At 41.9% G+C, this 22,087-nt stretch overlaps 1 protein-coding gene across 1 annotated transcript in view; it reads left to right on the forward strand.

The window, feature by feature from the left end:
• AFF2 (ALF transcription elongation factor 2) overlaps window positions 1–22,087 on the forward strand; it is a 290,365-nt gene that overhangs the window by 202,176 nt on the left and 66,102 nt on the right. The window contains exon 9 of the mRNA XM_065410909.1: window positions 7,958–7,995. Coding sequence (XP_065266981.1) covers window positions 7,958–7,995 — 38 coding nt within the window. The remainder of the gene's footprint in view (window positions 1–7,957; window positions 7,996–22,087) is intronic.

Genomic DNA, 22,087 nt, shown 5'->3' on the forward strand with positions numbered 1-22,087 from the left:
ATTACTTAGTACACAGTTAAATGAACCAACGAGCCGAGCAACAAACCAAAGCAGCCCGAGGGCAGCACAGAAGTTTTTGATGTGTGGTGTTACGTCCATCTCTCCAGTGCCTGTTTGTAACGGGTTATGTATGAAATATATAGTATAGTCCTTGAACTCTTCAATCCTGCATAGGCAATAAACGAGCAATGCGAACAATACCAATATTGCCTCACATCTTTCCCAGCACTGCCACTGCTGTTGCTCTTTGACTCTGCCCTTTTGCTTCTCAAGCCTGGGTAACTATTCATTGATTTAGAGGAGGAAAAAGATGAGGGACAGGTTGGACTCCCTGAGGAATGAGATAAAGACCTTCACTACAAAGGGGAATCAAAGTGCATAAACTGCAAGTAAATTGGGGTAAGAGAGGCTGCTTCTGATATGGCTGTGTATACTTCTTCCTTTTACTGTGACAAGAGGCCATTTTAACCCATGCGGGCTTTGGAGAAGTCATACTAATTAATAGCACTTAGCAATTTAAGAACACATATATCCAAGGATCTCAAAGCACTCTGTGAATATTAATAAGCTACACCTACCTTTAAGGTAGTCATGAGGTAAATACAAAGTATTATTCTCCATAAGTTATAGGTGGGGAATTGAGGCACATATAGATTATGTGAGTTGCCTACAGCTTCACAATGGTCGATGGCAGAAATACTGTTCTCTTGGCTCTCAGCCCTAAGCTTTCACCTTAGGCTTATCTTTCTTTTCTTGGGGCAACTTTTAGGGGTAGTTTTTTTTTATCCTCTGTAATTTTCTTGTCTTTTTCTCCTTATATTTCCTTTGCCTTTTGAGGATTTTTTTCTCTTGTGGTTAACATGTGGGGCTAGGCATCGGGAGTTCCATTCTCAGCTCAGCAACAGAATTCCTGTGTGACCTTGGCCAAATCCCTTAAGTTCTCTGTGCTTCAGTTCCCCGTCAGTGGAATGGATATAAATAATACCTACTACACCTGTCAGGGGCATAGTGAGAGTTAATTATCACTTGGAAAACATCTTGAGACCCTCCCAAAAGAAGGTGTTATAGAAGGACAAATTACTGTTTACACTTCCTCTGTCCCACTCCACCTTACGTGCCTTACAACTAGCATCCATCGGCAAGTGATGTTTTGAAAAATCCCACAGTACACTGAGAACCATTGCTGAAGACACTGTCCCTGGGCTTCTTGTCTCAGTGGCTTCTTTTCATTTGGGACATGCCATGAAGAACGGGAACTGGCCATGTTTTGCATTACATGCTTCTTCAGTTTGGCGTCCACCATTTCCCTTAGTAAATGTAGAAATCTGGGGGAAACGCTGGCCATTGCACACTGTGACCCAAAATCATCCCTACGGTAACTCAGTTTAAAAACAGTGGAGTTTGCTGGAAGGTGCTCCACCATCTGTAGATGTACTTGCCATTTCTTTACAAACTTTGTTATCCCTAAAAAGGTTGCAAATTTTACCCAGCCTGCTCTTCACCATCTAAAACAGGAGTTTCCAACTTAGTGGAATTCCACCCTAAATATTCCTGAAGAACTCTTGTAAAGCCATGAAAGGTGCTGTATTGCTCAAAGGTGTAGAAAGGTGAGGAGATGCTCTGTATCTAATACATACCCATGAGGGAATCCTATGGGAAGTATGTACACCATTTGGGTCCATAGCCACCCTGGATGTGGTGATTTGATCCTCTCTAAAACTGATCTCAGCTACTCTACTCCTTTTATTTGCCTTCTGAAGGAAAACAGGGACTACACGCAAGAATATTCTGGGATGAGAAGGGTGCATCCTCGCTCCATTTTTTCGGTCCTAGATTCAGTGAGCCCAGCTTTTCATCCTCAGGGTGAGGCTGCCCTAGAATACCACACGCAGCATGTCCGTGACACGGTTTCCAACTTCATGTCAGAGATGATTAGCAAGAAAGCAACAGCTTCTCCTCCATTGATGTTAGGGGACAGGTAGAGGAGAATGTAACCACAGCATTAAAAAAAACCAGAGATCCCTTGAGGCTTGTGACCCCCAGCACAATTTTCCCGACTTCCCTTTTGCACAGCGTCCTTCATGCGCACTGTGCTCTTCTCCACCCCCCAGAAAATTCCACCTGAGACCAACTGTCTAATTACAGAAGCAGACCAAGGTCCAGCACCATCCATTCTTAGTAGTTTAATTCATGACTCAGCACCCTATCTGTGACCCAAAGGACAGAGCGCAACCTCCAAGAGCGGTGTTAATTTGCAAAGGGCCTGATTTAACTCCCATTGAAGTCAATGGAAAGATTTTTATTAGTGCCAAGGGTGTTGAATTGGACCTTCAGTGATGATCGTCTGTTCCACTGACAGAACAAGAGGAGAGCATGGTCAGTCATGAACATACCTACGTGGGATAGTTTAGCTGCTCACCCCTGAGAGCAGAGCTGATCAGAAAATGTGGGAGAGGGGTTCTCCAGAACATTTCAACTTGTCACTCATTGTTGGCTACAAACTTTTCAGATTTCAGGTTTTCAATGAAAACTCTTCCTATTCCGTAGAAAATAAATACTTTCAGTAGAAAATTTCATTTATTCAAAAACCCAGTTTTCCATCAAAAGACAATTTTGACCAACATTTTTTGATTAGCCATTCTTGAGAGTTTACTGTGCTTGTGTTTTCGGTGCTCTAGGTACCTTGCACTGACCAAAACACAATGTCCATCAGAAAGATTAGTGCCTTGATTGATAACCAGAAAAACAGACACTATTTTGGCCCACAGTGCAGTTCACGGAAGGAATTCATGAGGGTGATGGTTATTTGCCAGTGCCTTCTTTTGTGTGACAATTAGTGAAACTTGTCTTTTTATCCAGCCTCTAGGGACACATTTCTTTCACTTCTCTATTACTGTTCTGTGCTGCTCACATCTGGAGTTCACATTTGAGTTCCCTGAATGCGATGGAAAACCATCCCCCAACACCCAAAAAGTTTCTATGAACTGCTGCTGCCCTTCATCTGTTCCTCCAATTTATCTTCTTTCTCCTTCTCATCCTGTGTCTGCCTAGAGGGGCAGCTGTGGAGAGAGGATAATTTTAGAGAGATATGGTATATAACTAGTACCATAATTGTAAAAAATCAGAAGGAAATTACAAATTAAAGCAGTATAACTGTCTAGTTCAGTCTGGTCTCCATTTTCTAATCATCTTAAATTATTTTAATGTACACTTGCAAACTCAAAATTAGCAGCAATCCCATGATGTAACCCTCCTAACGCTCATTGAAGCCCATTATATTATTTCATTTTCTTTCCATTCTTTTGTAGTGTGATCGCCCACTCAGACCACATGTATCATGATTTGGGAACCTCCTACCTACTCTATTTATAGTCATTTTAATGTGTGAAGTTCAGGAATCATTCTGGGTTTTAAAAACCATTTCTTATTTGTAAAAGCCCAGAATATAAATTGCACAAAATAACTCACTTTTAAAATTGTTTGTCTTTGAAATATCTTAAATTAATAATCAAAAGCTCGCCTCACATCTAAAACAAATTGAGTCATGAAGACGAGAAACAGAAAATTGTTAACTCTATAGCAAGGCTGATGGAAGCTCAATGATATCATTTTGTTCAAAGATTAAAGGTGATGAGCACTGAAGTAATTGACGAGGATGACTATGAACACATCTGACTAGAGCTGTTAAATTCAGTAATGATCAAAAGTTAATTATCAAAGCAGAGAGAACTACTCAACGTAGACCAGTTGAGTCAATAGCGAAGCAACCCAGAAATAAAAGTAATTTGGAGGAAGTATTTTCCTATAATGAAGTTGTATAAAAGATGTACATTTCAAAGAAAGCTGCCTAAAACAAGATAGTATTCTTCCTGATCAGAGAAAAAATAATTAGCTCTAATTGACAGACCTGCTCCACACACAATATTTTCAAACAATATGTTTCTGCATCAGAGCTTAATATGTATAGTTACTCAATGTCACTTTGATTCCTCTGTTCTGTATCTTCTGCTACTGAGCATGCTCATGATATTGCAACAAATATACTGTGAAAAAGAGTGAGCAACACATACAAGAAAAATGAAAGCACAGGGCCAGATCCTGTAATACTTACTCAGATGGAATTCCTTATGTCTAATTCTGCATGGTCAGCTCCCATCCTCAACTCCCACTAAGTGGCAAATAGGTTCAGGTAATATAATAAGTGAGCAGCTCCTTCCTCCAAAATGCAAATTGAAACTGGGTGCAGCCTTTCCTGGTTGTTTGAAAGTTTTGGTTAGAGAGAGAGAGAGAGAGAGAGAGAGAGAGAGAGAGTGTGTGTGTGTGTGTGTGTGTGTGTGTGTGTGTGTGTGTGTGTGTGTGTGTGTGTGTGTGTGTGTGTGTGTGTAAAAAGTTTATACTACCAAACACTTCGAGTTACTGAAGTGCCTTTCCCACGAACACAATCACAAGTAATCTAGGAGATCACTAGCTAAGAAAACAATGGCATGCTACCAATCTTCACAGCCACACAGAATAATATGTAGGCAGATTCCCATTGTACACATCACCACCACATTTTCCCCTCCAATGCAAACAGCTGCAATCCACATGTTCAATTACTCAAAATTGAATGTACTGCCTAGACTCTGATCTTTAATATTCTATGATTTTGACGTTACCCAATTCTCTCTCAATTTCTGAACTAGCTTCATCGTCTTTATACAAACAGTTTAGTACATTTCCTCATTTTGCTAATTTGCTATAGATTAATTTAACCTTGTAATTCCTTGTATTTGCATAGATATTTACTTACTATTCAAAACACTTCCCACTCGTTCTATTGTTATCTCTTATCTGTTTATTTACAATCAAGTTTGTGTGTGATTATTTTTGAAGAATTTGATAAAAGTAACCGGTATCTGAGATTTAGTTTAGATTTACACAGTCCTAACTCTGTAGTGTTACAGCCCAGCTATAGGCTAGCTAGACTGATCATGAGAATTGTTAGACTGCAGTCAGAAAGTAGACTTCTGCTTGATAAAAGAGAATTTGTAACCTTTTAAACACTTTTAAGTATCAGAGGGGTAGCCGTGTTAGTCTGGATCTGTAAAAGCAGCAGAGAGTCCTGTGGCACCTTATAGACTAACAGACGTATTGGAGCATGAGCTTTCGTGGGTGAATATTCTATAAGGTGCCACAGGACTCTTTGCTGCCTAAACACTTTTAGTACCTCAGGAGGAGAGGATAGAAACTTGAAATTCAGTAGTCCACTGAAAATCCATTTAATAGGCTCAATTATAAGATTTTAAATAAATAGTTTGTACACACGTACACACTTTTCTTTTATTAATGAGGGTTCTTTTGTTAAACAGTGTCCTTTTGGCCCTGAACATGTGCGCATCAAATAAATTGAGTATATTTTGGAGGGTGCCTATGGAGTGAAGCAGGACTCACACCAGCCAACTGACCACTTCATGAGGCAGGGATGCAATCATAGAAACATAGGTCTGGAAGAGACCTCATCATGTGTTTGCACAATGGGGCAGAATTAAGGTTAACTTTCGCATTTCCTGAGTTCTGAGTGCTTCACTGAGCAGCCTTACCATTCTTTTCACCTAGTTGGTTTGATTAATATTCATTTACTTGCTTACTGTCTTGTTTGTTTATGTTGATTTCACTGTATAAATATAAAACAAATGCTTCTCCCAGGCTCTACCGACCCATAATAAATAATGTAAAACGTAATCTAAGACACAAAGAGCAAGCCTTTCTCTGCACAAAAGGAGCCAGTCCATAAAACTAATATTTCCCCATTTCAGATCTCACAAACCTTAATTCCTTATCTCATGTAAAAAATCAATGGTTTGGGATGTTGATGGATTTAAATGTGGATCTCCCTCAGGGCCGGCTCTAACTTTTTTGCCGCCCCACGCGCGAGCGCCACGCCGCGCCGCCGTACCCCTCCCCAGTGCCGCCGAAATCCCCGCCCCCCCCCCAGCACCACACCGCCCGAATCCCCGCCCCCCAGAACGCCACGCCCCCTGAAGCCACGCCCCCTCCGAGCACCGCGCCAGCCCCCGCCCCTCCTCCGAGCGCCAGCCCCCGCTCCCCAGCGCCGCGCCGCGCCAACCCCCACCCCTCCTCCGAGCGCCAGCCCCCGCCCCCCCCCAGCGCCGCGCCGCGTCAACCCCCGCCCCTCCTCCGAGCGCCAGTTCCCGCCCCCCCAGCGCTGCGCCACGCCAGCCCCCACCCCTCCTCCGAGCGCCAGCCCCCGTCCCCCCAGCACCGCGCCACGCCGCGCCAGCCCCCGCCCCTCCTCCGAGCGCCAGCCCCCGCCCGAGCGCCAGCCCCCGCCCCCCCAGCGCCGCGCCAGCCCCCGCCCCCCCAGCGCCGCGCCAGCCCCCGCCCAATAAATAAATAAATAAAAACCTGAGTGCCGCCCTGGCCCAAGGTGCCGCCCCAAGCACGTGCTTGGTCGGCTGGTGCCTGGAGCCGGCCCTGATCTCCCTACTACTGGGGAGGGGGGAATTTTTTTTTTTGCAAAATTTCTGGTCCCACTGATGATGTCATATAACAACCTATTCTCACAAGATTTGTAGCCCAATATTGCAAGTTCAGGGGATTCGCTTCAGAGTTGAGGCCAATTTAGACAGAAGATGTAATCCTTTTGTCCTTATCTGAACATTTTGAATATCACCCTCACTGGGAATTTTTACCAAGGAATAAGTTTTTCCTTGTCCCTGAATGAAGCAAAGGTTACAATATTTCACCCAAACACCCTTAACCCTTGTGCATCATCACCAGTTTTTCTGGCTTTATTTTGTTTCCTGAAATATACTAAAATGCAAGTAAGCACGAAAGCTTTCTATAGTGTAATGGGTTTATGGATCAGTCACCTTTCAATCTGCATTTCAGTGCTACAGTACACGTAATCTGACTAACGGTTTGACTCCTTTCCCCATTTAAAACTGATAGCCTAGTACTTCAAATACTAAAAAGAATGCTCTAAAATGATTTGACAGCACTAATTTTGTTTTAAGATAATATTTCAACCTTCTCTGTATCGCAATATGATTTATGTAGTCTATGAAATTCTGAGGGAATAAAAGTTTGGTTCAGATTACATAATTATGCCATAGAAGCATAAAAAAAATCACCACTAAAATCTCCAACAGCTTAAACAGTTTGATAGACTGTAGCCATTCTGCCATCAGTGCCCCCAGCTGTGTTGCTTAGCAACATTTTAATTCAAGAAGAATCGAAGGAGATGAAATCCCCGTGGAGAGGGAAACAGAAATAAGAGGGCCGTTGACAGATGATCTGAGTTGTTTCTTCTAATATACTGTGAAGATCACTGGCTCTTTTCATGAATGATAAATGGACTGTACACAGATCAATGGGTTCAGCAATAAACTGGAACCAGGCTCCATGTCTGAGGCGGTACAGGCCGAGAGGCCCAGAGATTTACTCATTTAGATGATTTGGAGTGTGTTTTCTCAAAGGTTTCACGAGAGGAAATTGATCTGAACATTTGGTCATCCATTGCCCTTTTCTGTTGTTGGCTAATAAAAATTGTTTTGGAAATAGAATCCGTTCTTGCCTTTATTTTTTCCCGTTACTGTTTGTGTTCTAGATATAGGTAGTAACGGTGCGACAAACATGACCAGATCTCAAACCGGGAAAGGCAGTAATCATTCTGAATGAACGGTTCCTATACACTTTCAGCCATTAAAAAAATAAAGCATGATGATATCTCAAACACCGGGAGGAATGTTTTAAGAGCTGTAACACGATTGTGCGGAAAGAGTTCAGCAGTTGCTATCTTTATTCAGTTGCCTACTTAACGATGGTAGCCTGCTTTGGATTGCTTATTCCATTTCTGAACATCATTCTATTTTAATATTATTTTGGTTCCAGGAAACATTGTGCTTGATAATGTTGCTTAACTGTTTCTTTTCCCTCCCCCTTCTATTTATAGGCTGCCGAAAAGACAAAACCTAGAAACATTCCTGTAAAGTAAGTTATTTTTATATCCGTTGGAAAATTCAACTTTAATGAACTTCATGCAAACAACCACAACAAAAGGCCCACAATAGGGCAATAAAATAGACATTGGAACTCAAGTTAATCCATAATCAGAGCCATAAAAAAATCCCCTGATCATCAAGGACAGATTTCGATTTTTCATGTGTCCCTCATGACTGCATGCCCTGATTTGTGTCCAGTTTACATAAATTAATATGTGCTGTCTATGAATAGCTGCCAAATAATATCATACTCGTGTTCAGTACATAGTGCTCCTAGCCTGGGGGGGTTGCACATGCTAAAAAGATTGTTTTTTAATTGCAATCCTTGGGAAGATCTGACAGAGGGGGAAATAACTGCAAGTGTGCCAAATGATTTCTAGACACTTGGGAATATTTTGCACCAATATATCAGAGCTTTGCCATCCTGTTGGTTAAGAACTCTCTCTCTCACACACACACACACATGTATGTTTCTGTTCTTTATACTGGGGATCTATGAAGGATGAGCAAGCTACCAGGGACCAATTTCCAGGGCATTTTATGAGAAGTTCTTAAATCTTAGGGCACTAGCAGCCACTCTCTACAGTATATCATTGAATTAAGAAAGTTGCTATATAGATGTCCTGGTACTTTCAGGAGAGATGTGTTCAGTTAAGGGTAATAGCAATCAGCGGCTACTTTTTCTGCTTAAACAACATATACTCTAGTTTTAATGTTCTATTAAGTACCAATAAAACACATACTTCCAGCTTTGGTGGATGATCAGTCTGCAGTTTAACTAAGTCCCCAGGAACTATATCTTCCTATTATAGCCACTGTTTTCATTGCACTTTGCTGATCATGATGCCTTTTGGAAGTGATTTTCCTCCTAGAGATTTTTCTCCTAGAAACTCTGGGAGGGCTCATGAGTGGCTGTGTTTTGGGAGGCACAACTAAAAGACTACAGGCCTCACTCTCCATTGCCTTCCACCTTGGATAGTCATTTACACCAGGGCAAAATGAATGTAAAATGCTCATCAGAACAACCATGCAAGGTGCCAGGCAGTTGTAAATCAGACTCTTTATGTTTCATTTAATCTGATGAGAATTAGAAATGGAAACCAGGGGGGATATAAAAGCTTAAGGAACTTGTAATGAGACAGGAGGCCATTCATTTCTGGGTAAGTAGGTCCAGGCCAAGCTGAATTAAAAATCTAGCTGGTGGTTGTTATTTGAAGTGAATTGGCTGCTCCTCTTCAGTTTCTAGAGGACAAGAGAAGGGAGTGGGGGCGGCTCCAACATAATATTTTTCATTCATGAATTTTTTTTAAACTCTCCGCTGGTGTAAGCTGGGGCCACTTCATGGCAGTCAGTGGTGCAGCACCAGTTTGCAGCAGACAACGCCACTCCTAAGCAATTTGTACTTTACAGCGATGCGCAATTATGCCATCTAAAATGTTCGTTTCTTTATTTTGAGTTAAATCATTGCTTTCTGGGACCTGAAAAACATAGTAACATTTTGGGATGGAAAGCGGCCATATGGCCAGTCTAGCTCTCTCCACCTCCACATGTATATTTCACCCTGTCATGTTTTCCCCAACTGCTTGTTTTAACTTGCCTTTGAATATGTTAATGATTGCAGCTTCAGTTAGTACCCTAGGGAGTCCATTATACATATTAATTACACTCTGCATAAAGAAGAGCTAAAGTATCTGCCTAGTATTTTTCAATGAAATGTAAGCACTTAATGTACCTGTATGGTTTTACCCTAAAACATTGCCTCTGAGAGCAAGAGTAAAATGGTATCTTTAAGATAACGGTAATAGATGTAGATTGTATTTGTATAAGCAAGGAGACCATATTCAGCACCGCAGACTCCCGTCTAGTTTTTAATGCCATCAGTGCTGTAGCTCTTTCAAATGTCAAAGAGAATTTCACTTGAATTTTAATGTTCTTCAGCGTCACAAAATGAAGTTAGTTGATTCCATTGTCAAAAGGGCTGAAAGCTGTACAGATTCCTTCTACCATATGTGACTTATCACATACATTTTTAAAAACACATTTCTGTTATTAAGACATATGCGATAGTACACTTCTGCAAATGTGAATTGCTTTTGGCTAAAAGCCATGCACTAATAAGTTAAGTTGAATCTAACTGCAGTTGACATCTGTTACAATATATATATATATATATTTTCTCAGTTGTCATTAATATAAAAATTTTCCTTGCTTTTATACTTCGCTGACATAATTGCTGTCTCCCAAAACCAGATTCAGAATTAACTCAGTTTTAAAGATTACAGTTTAATTCAGTGTCTGCAAATAAGGCCTTGTACCTGTGATGTTTTGCATATTCGTAAAGGTGCCACGACTAAGGTTTGTATGGACGTTATCTACCTGTTTCATCACCTAGAGTTATTAATGTTCCAGTTTTTTACTCAATAATATACCCACAGTTAATACAATTCAACATCGTGTTTTACACAGTGCGGATCACTGAAGATGGCTGCTGCCATTTATTCTATAAAATCTCTTTCACATTCTTGCGCTTTTTGAGAAGAGAAGCAACTAACCTACTAAAGTTTTATAGGCACATCAAGGCTCTTGTTTGTGCTTGTCTAGAGAGGTATTTAGAGAAACTGGAGTGAGCTCCTTTAGTAGCTAAGTATGTGCAGGTGGCGTTCAGATTCACTCCTTTGGAATACGTGCTCTCTTTTGGACAGCTACACAAGCTTTCACTCAGCCATATTGCACGCAGCAGGGAGAGCTGTGGAAACACAGCAGAGCGAGGGGAACTCATCTTTATGTATTTGTAGTATCATCCAGCACAACATTGCTATAAATAAGCATACTGAAAAATATAAAAAGAAGTCATAATGCCTGCAGAATTGATCTTTCAATGAAAATAATGCAGCTAGTATTTTAAAAACCCCAAACACTAAAAATAACACATCTGTCTGGATCAGGTACCCACAGGGCTCCACTTCCTGCAATATTCTAGTACCTTATAATTTTTAATGTGGTTATTATTATAACACCCCTGTGAAGTAGGGAAGAATGGTTGTCCCATTGGGAGCCAGGACTATGCCACTTGCCCAGGCTTAAACAGGGCATGTGTGGCAAAGCAGGGAATTAAACTCAGGTCTCCCAAGTCCTAGGCTCATGCCCTGTCCACTGGATCACGTTTCTGCTCTGTAACACCTTTCCTCTAAGAATCTCAAAACACTTTACAAACATCAGTGAATTAAATCTCATCCCATCCCTGTGAGATAGCTTCTCGGCTCTCTGTGAGCTGAGGGGTGAAAACATTATCTACTATCTAACCCTACAGATGGGGAAAATTAAGCCCTTGGAGTTTAAGTGACTTGACCAAGGTCACGTAGTAGAAGATTTCATAGAATCATAGAATATAAAGAGACTGTTATGCAAGAAATAATTTTAAGTCAGGACATAGTTGAAGCCTGGAAACTTCTGGCTCGTGTGCTGTGCTAGCATGGAGGAGAAGAATTAAATTGCAGGGTTTGTTCTGATACCCAGCCCTTCCTGTCCAATGAATGAGATGAGGGTTCCACTGGGAGAGCTTGTGGCCAAGATAATGCGTAAACTGGGAGCCCATATTAGCCAACTGCATCTTAGGGAGGAAATCACAGATTCTGGAGGAATCGTGTTCATTTTGCCTCAGATCTAGTCAGCAATGACAAGGGAGATTCCATTATCCAGTAGAAATGAGGGAGAACCTGCAGCATCCAAACTTGTACGATCCCCAGAGATCCATGCAAGGGCAGGGTCATCCATGTGAGAGGCCTTCGTCTCTTTCCTGAATAGGCTGGTTGCAATACCAGTGACTCTCCCTAGTCAAAATCCAAGGTGGATCTCCTCTTTGCAGAAGACTGCACAGGTCAGGTAATACAAACCCAGGCCTAATCTCTAAGGCTAGAGAGGCAAGGATGTGCATCCCCATGCCCCATTGTAGGGCAACCCTGTCCCCACCTCCTCAGTCCCCACAGCTGTAAGAAGTGGGGAATGGTGCCAAGAAGACAGTTCTGTGTGTCCTCTTCCACATGAGAGGAGTGAGTTCTGCATGTGGAGAGTCCCTTCTGCACACGGATTGACCATGACCTAACCCCAGAATTTGGCTCTTTGTGAATAATGGCTAAGAGATTTCTGGGGAAAATAGGCAGGTAAAAGAGTCCCTTGGCTAAAACCTACTATTACCCACGGCTTCAGAATAGAGTATTTAAGAGACAGATTACATTTCCGAAACTGAAAAATATGCTTACCATGGAAATTCACATATTATCTTAATTACTGGCTAGTGGTGAGAACGTTTGAAGGCAATACTTGCCCCAGGTACATTGCATTTGGCTTTGATTTCCTTCTGTGTCCTTTTCCCCCTAATCTTTTATGGCCTTTAAAAATCTTTAATGGAAAGATAGCAATAAAACTTTTCTCTAAACGCCTGCATAAGTTAAGTTTTGCTCTAGCCTTAATGGTATCCAGATACCTAGACCAGGGATACAGACATCCCAATTCTTTCAAATGTTTCATTTATTTTCAATTTCATTCATTTTCCTTCACTAACAAGACCAGCATGAGCTTGTTAACCAGAAATGCTGGTAGTAGTTATTGTTCTTTCTTGTCCATAAAACTCATCTTCTGGTCAACATCCCTCTCAAGCTGAAGGGTATCCAACTTTACTTCCTAGGGTTGTCTTTCCCATCCAGTACACTGTAATCTGAATCACAAACCCTTAAAATCCATTATAGAGGTGTCCTCTCATTTGCTAGTGCATTGATATTTCTTATGGCCCTTTCATCTTCTCTTCTGTACAGGATGGGAGTGATTGTTTCTATTGACTACATTGTAAAAATATCTATAATTTATCAGCTGGAGTGGCACCTCCCCCCCAGGATAGGCTTAATACGGCATGGAAGGACTGATGTCTTTTAGTGAGTCAAGCAGAGTTCGTGGGTTTTCCTGTTGATTCACCCAGCTGGAGGGCAAGAAGATCAGGCTCACCAATTCAGTTGTTGTACACTGAGTTTCTTTGGAACCACAAACAGCCCTCTGTGCACCAGCTGGCACCAGTGCAAGCTGATGGGCTATGATTTTTTTGTTTTTATCCAGTCAGGATAAACGTGTAGAAACCAATAGGGGGACAAGAGCAGTAGTGTCCCCATTTATACATTGTTGGGCGGTTGCACAAAGTTCTTATTTTTTATTTCAAAAAAGGAAAAGGCAGTGTTCAGAATAAAACGGGGTGTCCTATTTATTGGCAACCGATTGGAAAATTGGCCAAGTTCTATTGTTATGCAGAATCTAATGGAAACATGTTCCTTAAAAACATCACTAGGAATGTTACAATCAGTCCATTTTAAAAAACAACAACATAGCTCTCCCAGGCCCAAAAAGTGCTGAGCAATTTACACGCCACCACCTATTTAATCTCTTTATTTCCAAAAGCTTCCCTCCTGTTACTCTTTAGACTCTACTCCCAGCTAACTACAAAATGAGTTAGCACCAATTAAATTGGTGCTAGAAATCCCTCCATAATGCCACAGTCCCTGAAGTGTCCATCCACATTCATTACTCAAAGAAACCCATTCATATTTATGTTTTAATACCTTAAGTCTAGCATGCAAAAGCGCTCAAATCCCCAGTAAAAATCCAGACAAAACCCGCTTACTAGCAATTAAAAGAAGAGATACGTAGGCCCTGACTCTGCAATTCAGTCCATATACACACCTGCACCTGTGATGAGTGAGGGGGAGGGATAGCTCAGTGGTTTGAGCACTGGCCTCTTAAAGCCAGGGTTGTAAATTCAATCCTTGAGGGGGCCATTTAGGGAACTGGGGTAAAAATCTGTCTGAGGATTGGTCCTGCTTTTGGACTAGATGACCTCCTGAGGGGTCCCTTCCAACCCTGATATTCTATGATAAATGTAATTGAACCAATTTGCAGGATTGGGGCCTAAATCTTATATATTCCACCATGCATTAACATGTTAATCAGTTAAATAAACTATAGCGTAATATGAAAGAAAATGAAAAGCAGTTCAAATGCACCAGACATAAGTAAACAAGGCGCTGACCCTACAAGCTGCCCTTCGTACATGCCTAGTTCAGTGGAGTCCTGGTCTATGACTAAGGGTTCCTAGGCACCATGTGGATTAATCCCTGTGGCCTCATAAAGCTCGTTGCAGGATTGGGGCCTAAATCATTACTTTATGAAAACCAATACACATGCGTTCTGCTGTTGGTTTCCGGTGGCTTATATTGAGGGGGCAATGGTTTTCATCAGCAGAGTGTGAACTGAAAAAATATCGCAACGGATTATTTTACTCTTACCCGTTAAAGGTTAGTGTTGGGAATGGATTATAAAACGTCGCTTTTAAACGGTTTGCAAAGAAACACACATATTAAATCCTTTTTGATTATATCGCGCTAAACCCTAAATACTGATTTTTATGTAAATTTTGACTCTTGCAAAGCTCCTACAAGTCAGCTATCCCCAGGTGGTTTTATTTGAGCTTGATGCTTCCCTTAGATCTTTTTTCCTTCTTGAGATACCTTTTTGCTGTAGTCCAAAAGTCGTCACGGCTGCTGAAAGATGTAGTACTTTAGACATAAAATAATAACTCTATTTAATCTTTTGCCTTTATTTTCTGAATTTGTTCCTCTGACACATCTTGTTAGATATATTTTTATCAGTCCAGAGGATAACCACAGCAGGGCTATTTTTATTTCTAGGGAAATGATGCATGATAACTGCCAGCAGGGCCCAAAACAGTAAATCGTCCAGTTCCAACCACAGAATGTATTAAAAGTCTGCAGCCTGTGGTAATAAGTTATAATTTAGTTGACTACAAGTTTGCTTGGACTTCAAACTGTACAAATGAGTCTCATTGGCTAGGAACCAAAAATAAAAAGTATTATCAAGATTTTCAGCTACCTCACAACAGGTACCTAGAGAGAGTGCACATTTTTCAAAAGATTGCAATACATTTTTTATAGTGAAATGGTTCCAACTTGATTGTATAATTTATAGTATTTGCTTACAAGACTATGAGATGAAGAGACTCAGAGAGCTCATTCGTCTCCTCTCTTTCTAATGTGATCTCACACCACAAATACTGAGCTCTGTTGGCCCCTTCTAGCTGCAAAGAGCCCTGCCACTCCCAGGCTGGAGAAGTTCACGGGCCAGATTCAACAGGCCAAGTTCTGCTCTTCTTACTCCCACAGATAGTCTCATTGATCCCATTGCGACTACTTTACTGAATCAAACAAGCAGGGTTTGGCCCAGTAACTTGGTAACAAATTAGGAATCAGTAAGGCTACGTTTTAGTCAAGGGTATTTTTAGTAAAAGTCATGGACAGTAAACAAAATTTCCCGGCTCTGACCTGTCCATGACTTTTACTAAAAATACCTGTGACTAAAACTTGGGCGGGGGGCTGCGGGTGCTCGGGGGGGGGCGATCTGGGGGCACCGTGGGTGCTGGGGGAGGTGGCCTGGGTCCCCCACTGGTGCAACTCCTAGGTGGTGGAGGGGCACAAGTGCCTGCTGCCGCAGCTCCCGTTGGCCGGGAACTGCAGCCAATGGGAGCTGCGGGAGTAGGGCCTGTGGGCACTGGCAGCATGCGGCACGGAGCCCCCCGCCCACCGCCCCCCGGCCCCTCCACTGCCTAGGAGCTGCAGGGCCATGCCAGTGGGAGCCCCCCACCCCGAAATAAGCACCTCCTGCACCCCCCAACCCCATACCCCTAGCCCTGAGCCCCCTCCCACACAACCAAACTGCTGCTGCTGGCCCAGGGGCTGCCTGAGCTAGCATCAGCCACTGCAGAAGTCACAAAGGTCACGGAAAGTCACGGAATCCTCCGTGACAGACTCGCAGCCTTAGGAATCAGTCCCACAAGGTACAGCGCATCCTCAATTCCAAATGATTCCGGGCCGAATCTTGAAAACGTTTCCTAAGTGTTGTGCTTCCTGCCATGAGTAGAACCGACGTCAGCGTAACAAGTAAGCCCTAGGGGACCTGTCCTGCAAGGACATCAGTAAAGTCTATTCCCATATGTAAACTTTCCAGGGAGGGAGTGACAGATGGGTGGATGGAGAGAGAGAGAGAGAGAAATAGACAGACTTTAGAGGGAGGGATAGTTAGATAGATCCTCAGCTGATGTAAATTCTGAAGATTTGGACCTCTGGTCAATATTATTTTTAAATAGCTTTACATTTATTTAAACACCCTTAGATGCCTACTTTTGGGTGTTGCAGCAAATAACAGATGCTTTGTATGACCTGTGAATTTTTTGAAACTAATGCTTTGTGTTGGTGTACAATTAAGATATTAAAACAAAACAACAAATGCCAATATATTTGCAGAGAGGGCCAGATTCTCAGCCTGTGTAAATTGATGTAACTCCAGTGGCTTCAGCTGAGCGATGCTGATTAACTCTAGATGAGGATCTGGCCTGTATAGCTCACACTCTTTCCTTATGTTCTCTGCTATGCAATTTTTTCCCCCTTCAAAATATTGCAAATTAAGGAATTAGGGCTAAAGCTTTCTGCTTGTTGCTCATGGAAATAGTACCATTGTACTCACATGGGCATGGGCAATTATAATTATGATGATTTGTTTAGAGCCATTCTAGACACTTTTCAGACGATGGTCCAAACACTGAGGAGTTTGTGACCTGAATAGAAAAGGAGTACAGGGTGCTGGAGCTTGGACTGGGGTGTCAACCTGAACTTTGAAACCCTCAGCCCCTATTGCTTGCACAATGTAATTCCATTGATTTCAGTGGAGTTAGCACCTGATTTACACCAGTGTAAGAGAGTGGAGAATTGACACTCATGACTTTTGCTGGGTTGTGACTCAATGTTAATATGGCTCCCCCCCCCCCCCCCTTTGGTATTCCACTGAAGTGGTTCAGAATAAAAATGGCCGTCACTACTATAGTGTAGTATATGTTCAAGAGCAAGGGGCTGTCATGCAGCAAACAAAGCCTGTTACTTTGGCAGTCATTTAAGTAAATTAAAAGAAAAACAGATCTATTTCATGCGCCTATTTCTGAATACAAAGAAAAAAAAACTTTTGATTCTAAGGGAGAGAAGGAGGGGAAGAAAAAATCCCAGTCATTTAGGATCGATGAATACAAAAGAAAGGCAAAAACTAGATAATGTTTCAGGAAATAACACTGCTACAAGGTTAATTTTGCCTGGTACTACATTTCCTAGTATTGAATTGCCTCATATACTCCCTCAGGGATTGCTCCTGCGCTTGCAATAATCGAGGCTGATTTTATTGGAAAATCACCTCTGGATGCGAGACGTACTCTAGAGGAAACTTTGTATGGGTACAAATAGGTTTTTGGTGCCAATGCCATGTTGCCCACGCCAGCGCCGTTATAGTTCCCAATCTGTCTGTGCATTCAAGCAGCAAATTCATTAGCAACCCTTCTGGCAGGATAGAAAAATAGACTTATTAGAGAAATTTACTTGGAATTGTTTTCGGGACTTGTTGGATAACAGTTCAGTAATCGAATTGTGCCTCCTTACAAGAGCATTATGTATTTTTATTAATAGTGGCAGGGAGGCTGTAAATATTACTTTAAGGGTGGTTTGTGCAAAACACTTTTACATAATACTATATGACTTGCAAAGATCATGGTTGGAAGGCGGGATTAGCATATTGAAAGTGTGGGGCTGCTTTTGATGTCTGGGTTGATTTTTATTTTCTGTTGTATGTCAAGGTCTTATTGAGTCACGTAACTCTCACATTACAGATGTAATGTTTATTCAAGTATTGGCTCATCCTTCAGACCTTACCAGCTTGCTGGCTTTTTAATTATAGAAGTGGGCTAAATCTTGACAGTGTGGTGTACTAACTAAGGGACCGAAGTTCAGATATATACACTGGCTTCCAGGCCCTGTCAAATGGAAACTGAGCATATTGTAAACAGAGCACATTTAGCCTCCAGCTGGGAGAAGGGACACATGGAGAGCCCATGTACTGGGGCCCTCTGCTGACCTTGGAATGACTTTGACTGTGTAAGGGCTGAAGGAAAGTTATAAAAAGGCTGATTCATACAGACAGGTGAGCAGGAAGGAAAATCAAGGGGATTGTCTAGGCAAACGGAGGGGAAAAAATTCATAAAGAGATCAGTGAGAATTCTTACACTCTCAAGGCCAACATCAAGCCCTCATAATCAACCTCCCCTGGAAACACACTGACAGAAGCATGAGCAGGAACTTTCGATTGCAGCTTTCATGTGAAATCTCTGCATATGCCTCCGTTTAAAAAAAAAATTAAGAACTCTAAAGCTTGTTGTGAATTTTCCCAGAAAAAAAAAATGTAACTCTAAGACCCAAAAGGGGTAAAATTTAGGACTGCAAAGGATAATTCATACACTCTGCTTGCTAATTCCTGTTGCCATGATTGTTGTTGTTTTACTGTGAGACGTGGATCTCCAGTATCAATCATAGTAAGCTATTTAGACACAGAAATAAGTGGCATATGGCTTAGCACTTTTGGGTCTGGCAATCAAGTAGCAACCTTCTGCAGTGCAACTGTAGTTCAGTTCCCAATGGGCATCACTTTGATGACTAGATATATTGAGTTCCTTGTGTCATTCCAAGAGAGCAGAATCTCATACAACTTGGTTTTAGCTTCCTCTCACTTCATTTCAATTTTCTATAACCAGTGTCATCACATGTAACAGTTTCTTCATAATGGAACTTCATGTCGAATCAGATTTGTCTTTCATGTGAAAGAGCATTGTGAAAAGTCCTCTGAAATACTGATCCCTGGAAAAATTCTTACCATAGTAAAAATGGGGATAATTTTTATTTTAAGGAAGCGTATATCCCAGAGCCCAAGGCAAAATCACTGCTGGTAATGCTGAGAAATATTTAGTGTTGCGTTTGGAGACGCTATGAGCATTCTTTACAGGACTTACATTGCTGCTTGCTGAAGTCATTGCTGTGTTAAGTAATAAATAAAAAATATTTGTGCATTCACAGTTGAAACCGAAACCCCAGGTTGAAATTTAGATCCTAATTCTTTGTCAGTAGAGTGGCGTCACAGGAAAATTTGACCCTGGGTTTTTAGTTTACCCCTCGTGTCTCAGTATCACAGCATGTTAAATATTATTGTGCTTCAGTAGCAAAGTACAAATGCAGTGAGATAAAAAGAAAGCCCGCAGGCTTTGTTCATCACGCCTTACTCCCATTTTACACCATGTAACTTCACTGATCCCTTGTCTCTCAGCTGCTTTGTCTTCCCCTTTTGTCCCCTCTCCCAGACCCCCCATGGCTGCTTGTGCGCATTCTCTCCCATCCACATTGCTGCTTTCCCGTTCTACCCCTCATTCCTGTCTCATGCAGGCTCCTTGTACATTCCCTACTAGCTACCCCTCGCTCTCTCAGCAGCAGCCAGCTCCAGCTCCACCCACCCTGCTGAGAGAGAACTGCAGAGGGAAGGGCTGGGACACACTTTTAAGAGAAAAGCAGTAGCCAGAGTGTATGGGAAGATTTGGGGCCCATTCGGCTACTGGGAGGGGAGTGCTCAGTGTAGAAAAGCTGCTTCCTGCACTGCCACAGATTCCCAGGATGTTGGCTGGGAGGCCAGTTCGTAGGGCAGGTTTTGAAAACATGACTGGCCCAGCTACACCAGCAGGTTTGTGTCGTGGGGGGGGGGGGATTTATCAAGGATATGAGGAAAACCATAGACGGGGCAAGCAAGAAGAGTTCCACTCAGGGAGCTCCCACAGAAACCGCAGACAGAGCAGGATGGTTGCCAGGAAAGGGAGGGATCTGATGGGAGGGCACTAGGATTGGAAGAGGAGCCACAGTGAGAGTGGAGATAAATCATCAAGTCAGGAAATAGAACCCAATGTTGTTAATGACCAGACCACATGAATTCCTGTTTGACCCAATGGACAAGCTGGTTTTAGTGTTGTCCGGTTTGTCTTATCACCTGGACAATCCACATGCCCCTGTTGGACTCTTCTTAGAAACAGATGTCAGGTGGCATTTGTTTGGTTTTCAATTTGCTAAAAGAAACCCTCCCTTTTCTATTGATATCATCAGTACAGTCCAACTGTGGTTTGAGGTTCTATCCAAAACATTCCCACAGGAGAACTAAGTTGCCAGTTGAACCCTTCTGCATACCTTAGCCCTGAAATTTCTTAGGTAGGGGAGCCCTGCTAAAATACACTCTGATGAAGCATGTGCATTTACATTCATATAAGTGTCCCATATATAAGCAAATATTTCCCCGTGTGTGTGCACGCACACATGTCATTTGTGGCAGATGAAATTATATTGCAAACGTTGCTTTAAAAATAAAGTCTTAAGTTGCAGCCCTCATGACTAGATACTGTGTGTAATTCTGCAATTAGCCTGAACATGCTGGAAGAAGAGTGATTGCATACAAATGTGTCACAGCTTTATAAGCATCACACTTAACTAAATGGGAAGGGCAATACTGCTTTCTGGGTCAGATATCCAAGGCTGCCCATCCCATGGTTTTATTTCTTGGCTGTTTCCTACAATTTTGTGAAATATTTTTTAATGTGACAAAGTCACTTCAATTACACAGTCATTATAAGTTTTGCCAAGGTTGACTATGGATCGTTTTGTGTTCATTAGAGCACAAAATTAGAATTTTCATTGCAGCAACTATAAACAGTGTTGGCTCAAAGGAGTCAAGTTTTTTTTTTCTCATAAAATCTTGGATGAACTCTAGTTGGGGACTTCCATAGGGGTTTTTTTTAAATGTATTTTAATTTTCTAACTGGCTTGTGCTGGGTTTGGTTTGCATTTGGTTTTATTTTCCCATATCCCTGGATATATTTCTTTTGCCCTGGAGGTTGAATAAGTGAATCTCTTCAAACTGATGACATTGCCACTCTTTGCACGAATAAGCAAGTGCAGTCAACATCTTCCTAAGACTGAATATATTATCCCCTCAACATCATCAGCTTTAGATGGTTCAGTGCCTGGCAGTTTAGACCCAATCAAGTTTGGAAAAGCCATAAACTTTCTTTGGGCAGGTATCTCTACTCAGGAAGGGCATTTTTAGGCATGTGCCTAAGTCCCTTTGACTTAAACACATGCTTAACTTTGAAGTGATTTCCAGAATCAGGTCCCCTATTCGATGGACTCACAAGCTTAGAATCAACTGGGCCTAATTAAGGAAGAACTTAATTAAAGGCAATAGAATTATACTGGCACAGAAATGGAGTGAGTTAGAGGAGAGTTGTGTCCCATGCATTTCAAGCAATAGATTAAAAAAAAAAACAGGCTGGGATTCTCAAAAAAGTCTTAGGGAGTTAAGTGCCCAAATCATATAGAAGTGTGGGTGCCTAAATCTCCCAGGCTCCTTTCAAAATCTCAGCCCAAGCTTTCAAAGGTGACCTGCACAGGTAAAGGATTGGGCTGTTCCATTCTTTCTTTCTGTAGACATATAAGATCTAAATGGCTTTCGCGTGCGGGGGGAGGGGCTTAAACTTTTCTGTTTGACTTTTACACTAATTTTTAGATCTCTTGAACCCTTTCGTTACTGGATTAACTCACTGCACAAACCATGTATCTAAGAATCAGTTGGACACTTAGTTGAAAATTTAAAGCAAAATGCTCAAGGTGAGTACTTACTACCCTACCTTCTTCCTCCTCTCTCTATGCCCTGGATTCCATCACACGCAACTAGAGGAGTAACTTTCAGCTCAGGTAGACATACACACACTAGCTTTGATAGAGCTAGCATGCTAAAAATAGCCATGATGGGATGGTCTAGCCGCCCAAGTAAAATTCAGTCCAAGACCCTCGGTATGTACTCGAGCGACTAGACCATGCTGCTGCCCGGACTGCTGTGGCTACGCTATTATTTTTAGTTGGCTAGTTAGATCAGTCTACCCAAACTAGAAATTACACTTGCAGATGCAGTGTAGATGTACCCTTAGGGTAGTAAACAGTTTGCTACATCTCTCCTAGCAATCCAAAGAGTACGTACTCTTCTTGGCATGTGGTGTACTCACGTTTTGCCACTGGGGTACCCTAGCATAGGTTGTTGGTTTTTTTAGATGTAATATGCCAGGATAATGT

Source organism: Emys orbicularis, chromosome 9, assembly GCF_028017835.1.
Source record: "Emys orbicularis isolate rEmyOrb1 chromosome 9, rEmyOrb1.hap1, whole genome shotgun sequence".
Taxonomy (NCBI): domain Eukaryota; kingdom Metazoa; phylum Chordata; order Testudines; family Emydidae; genus Emys; species Emys orbicularis.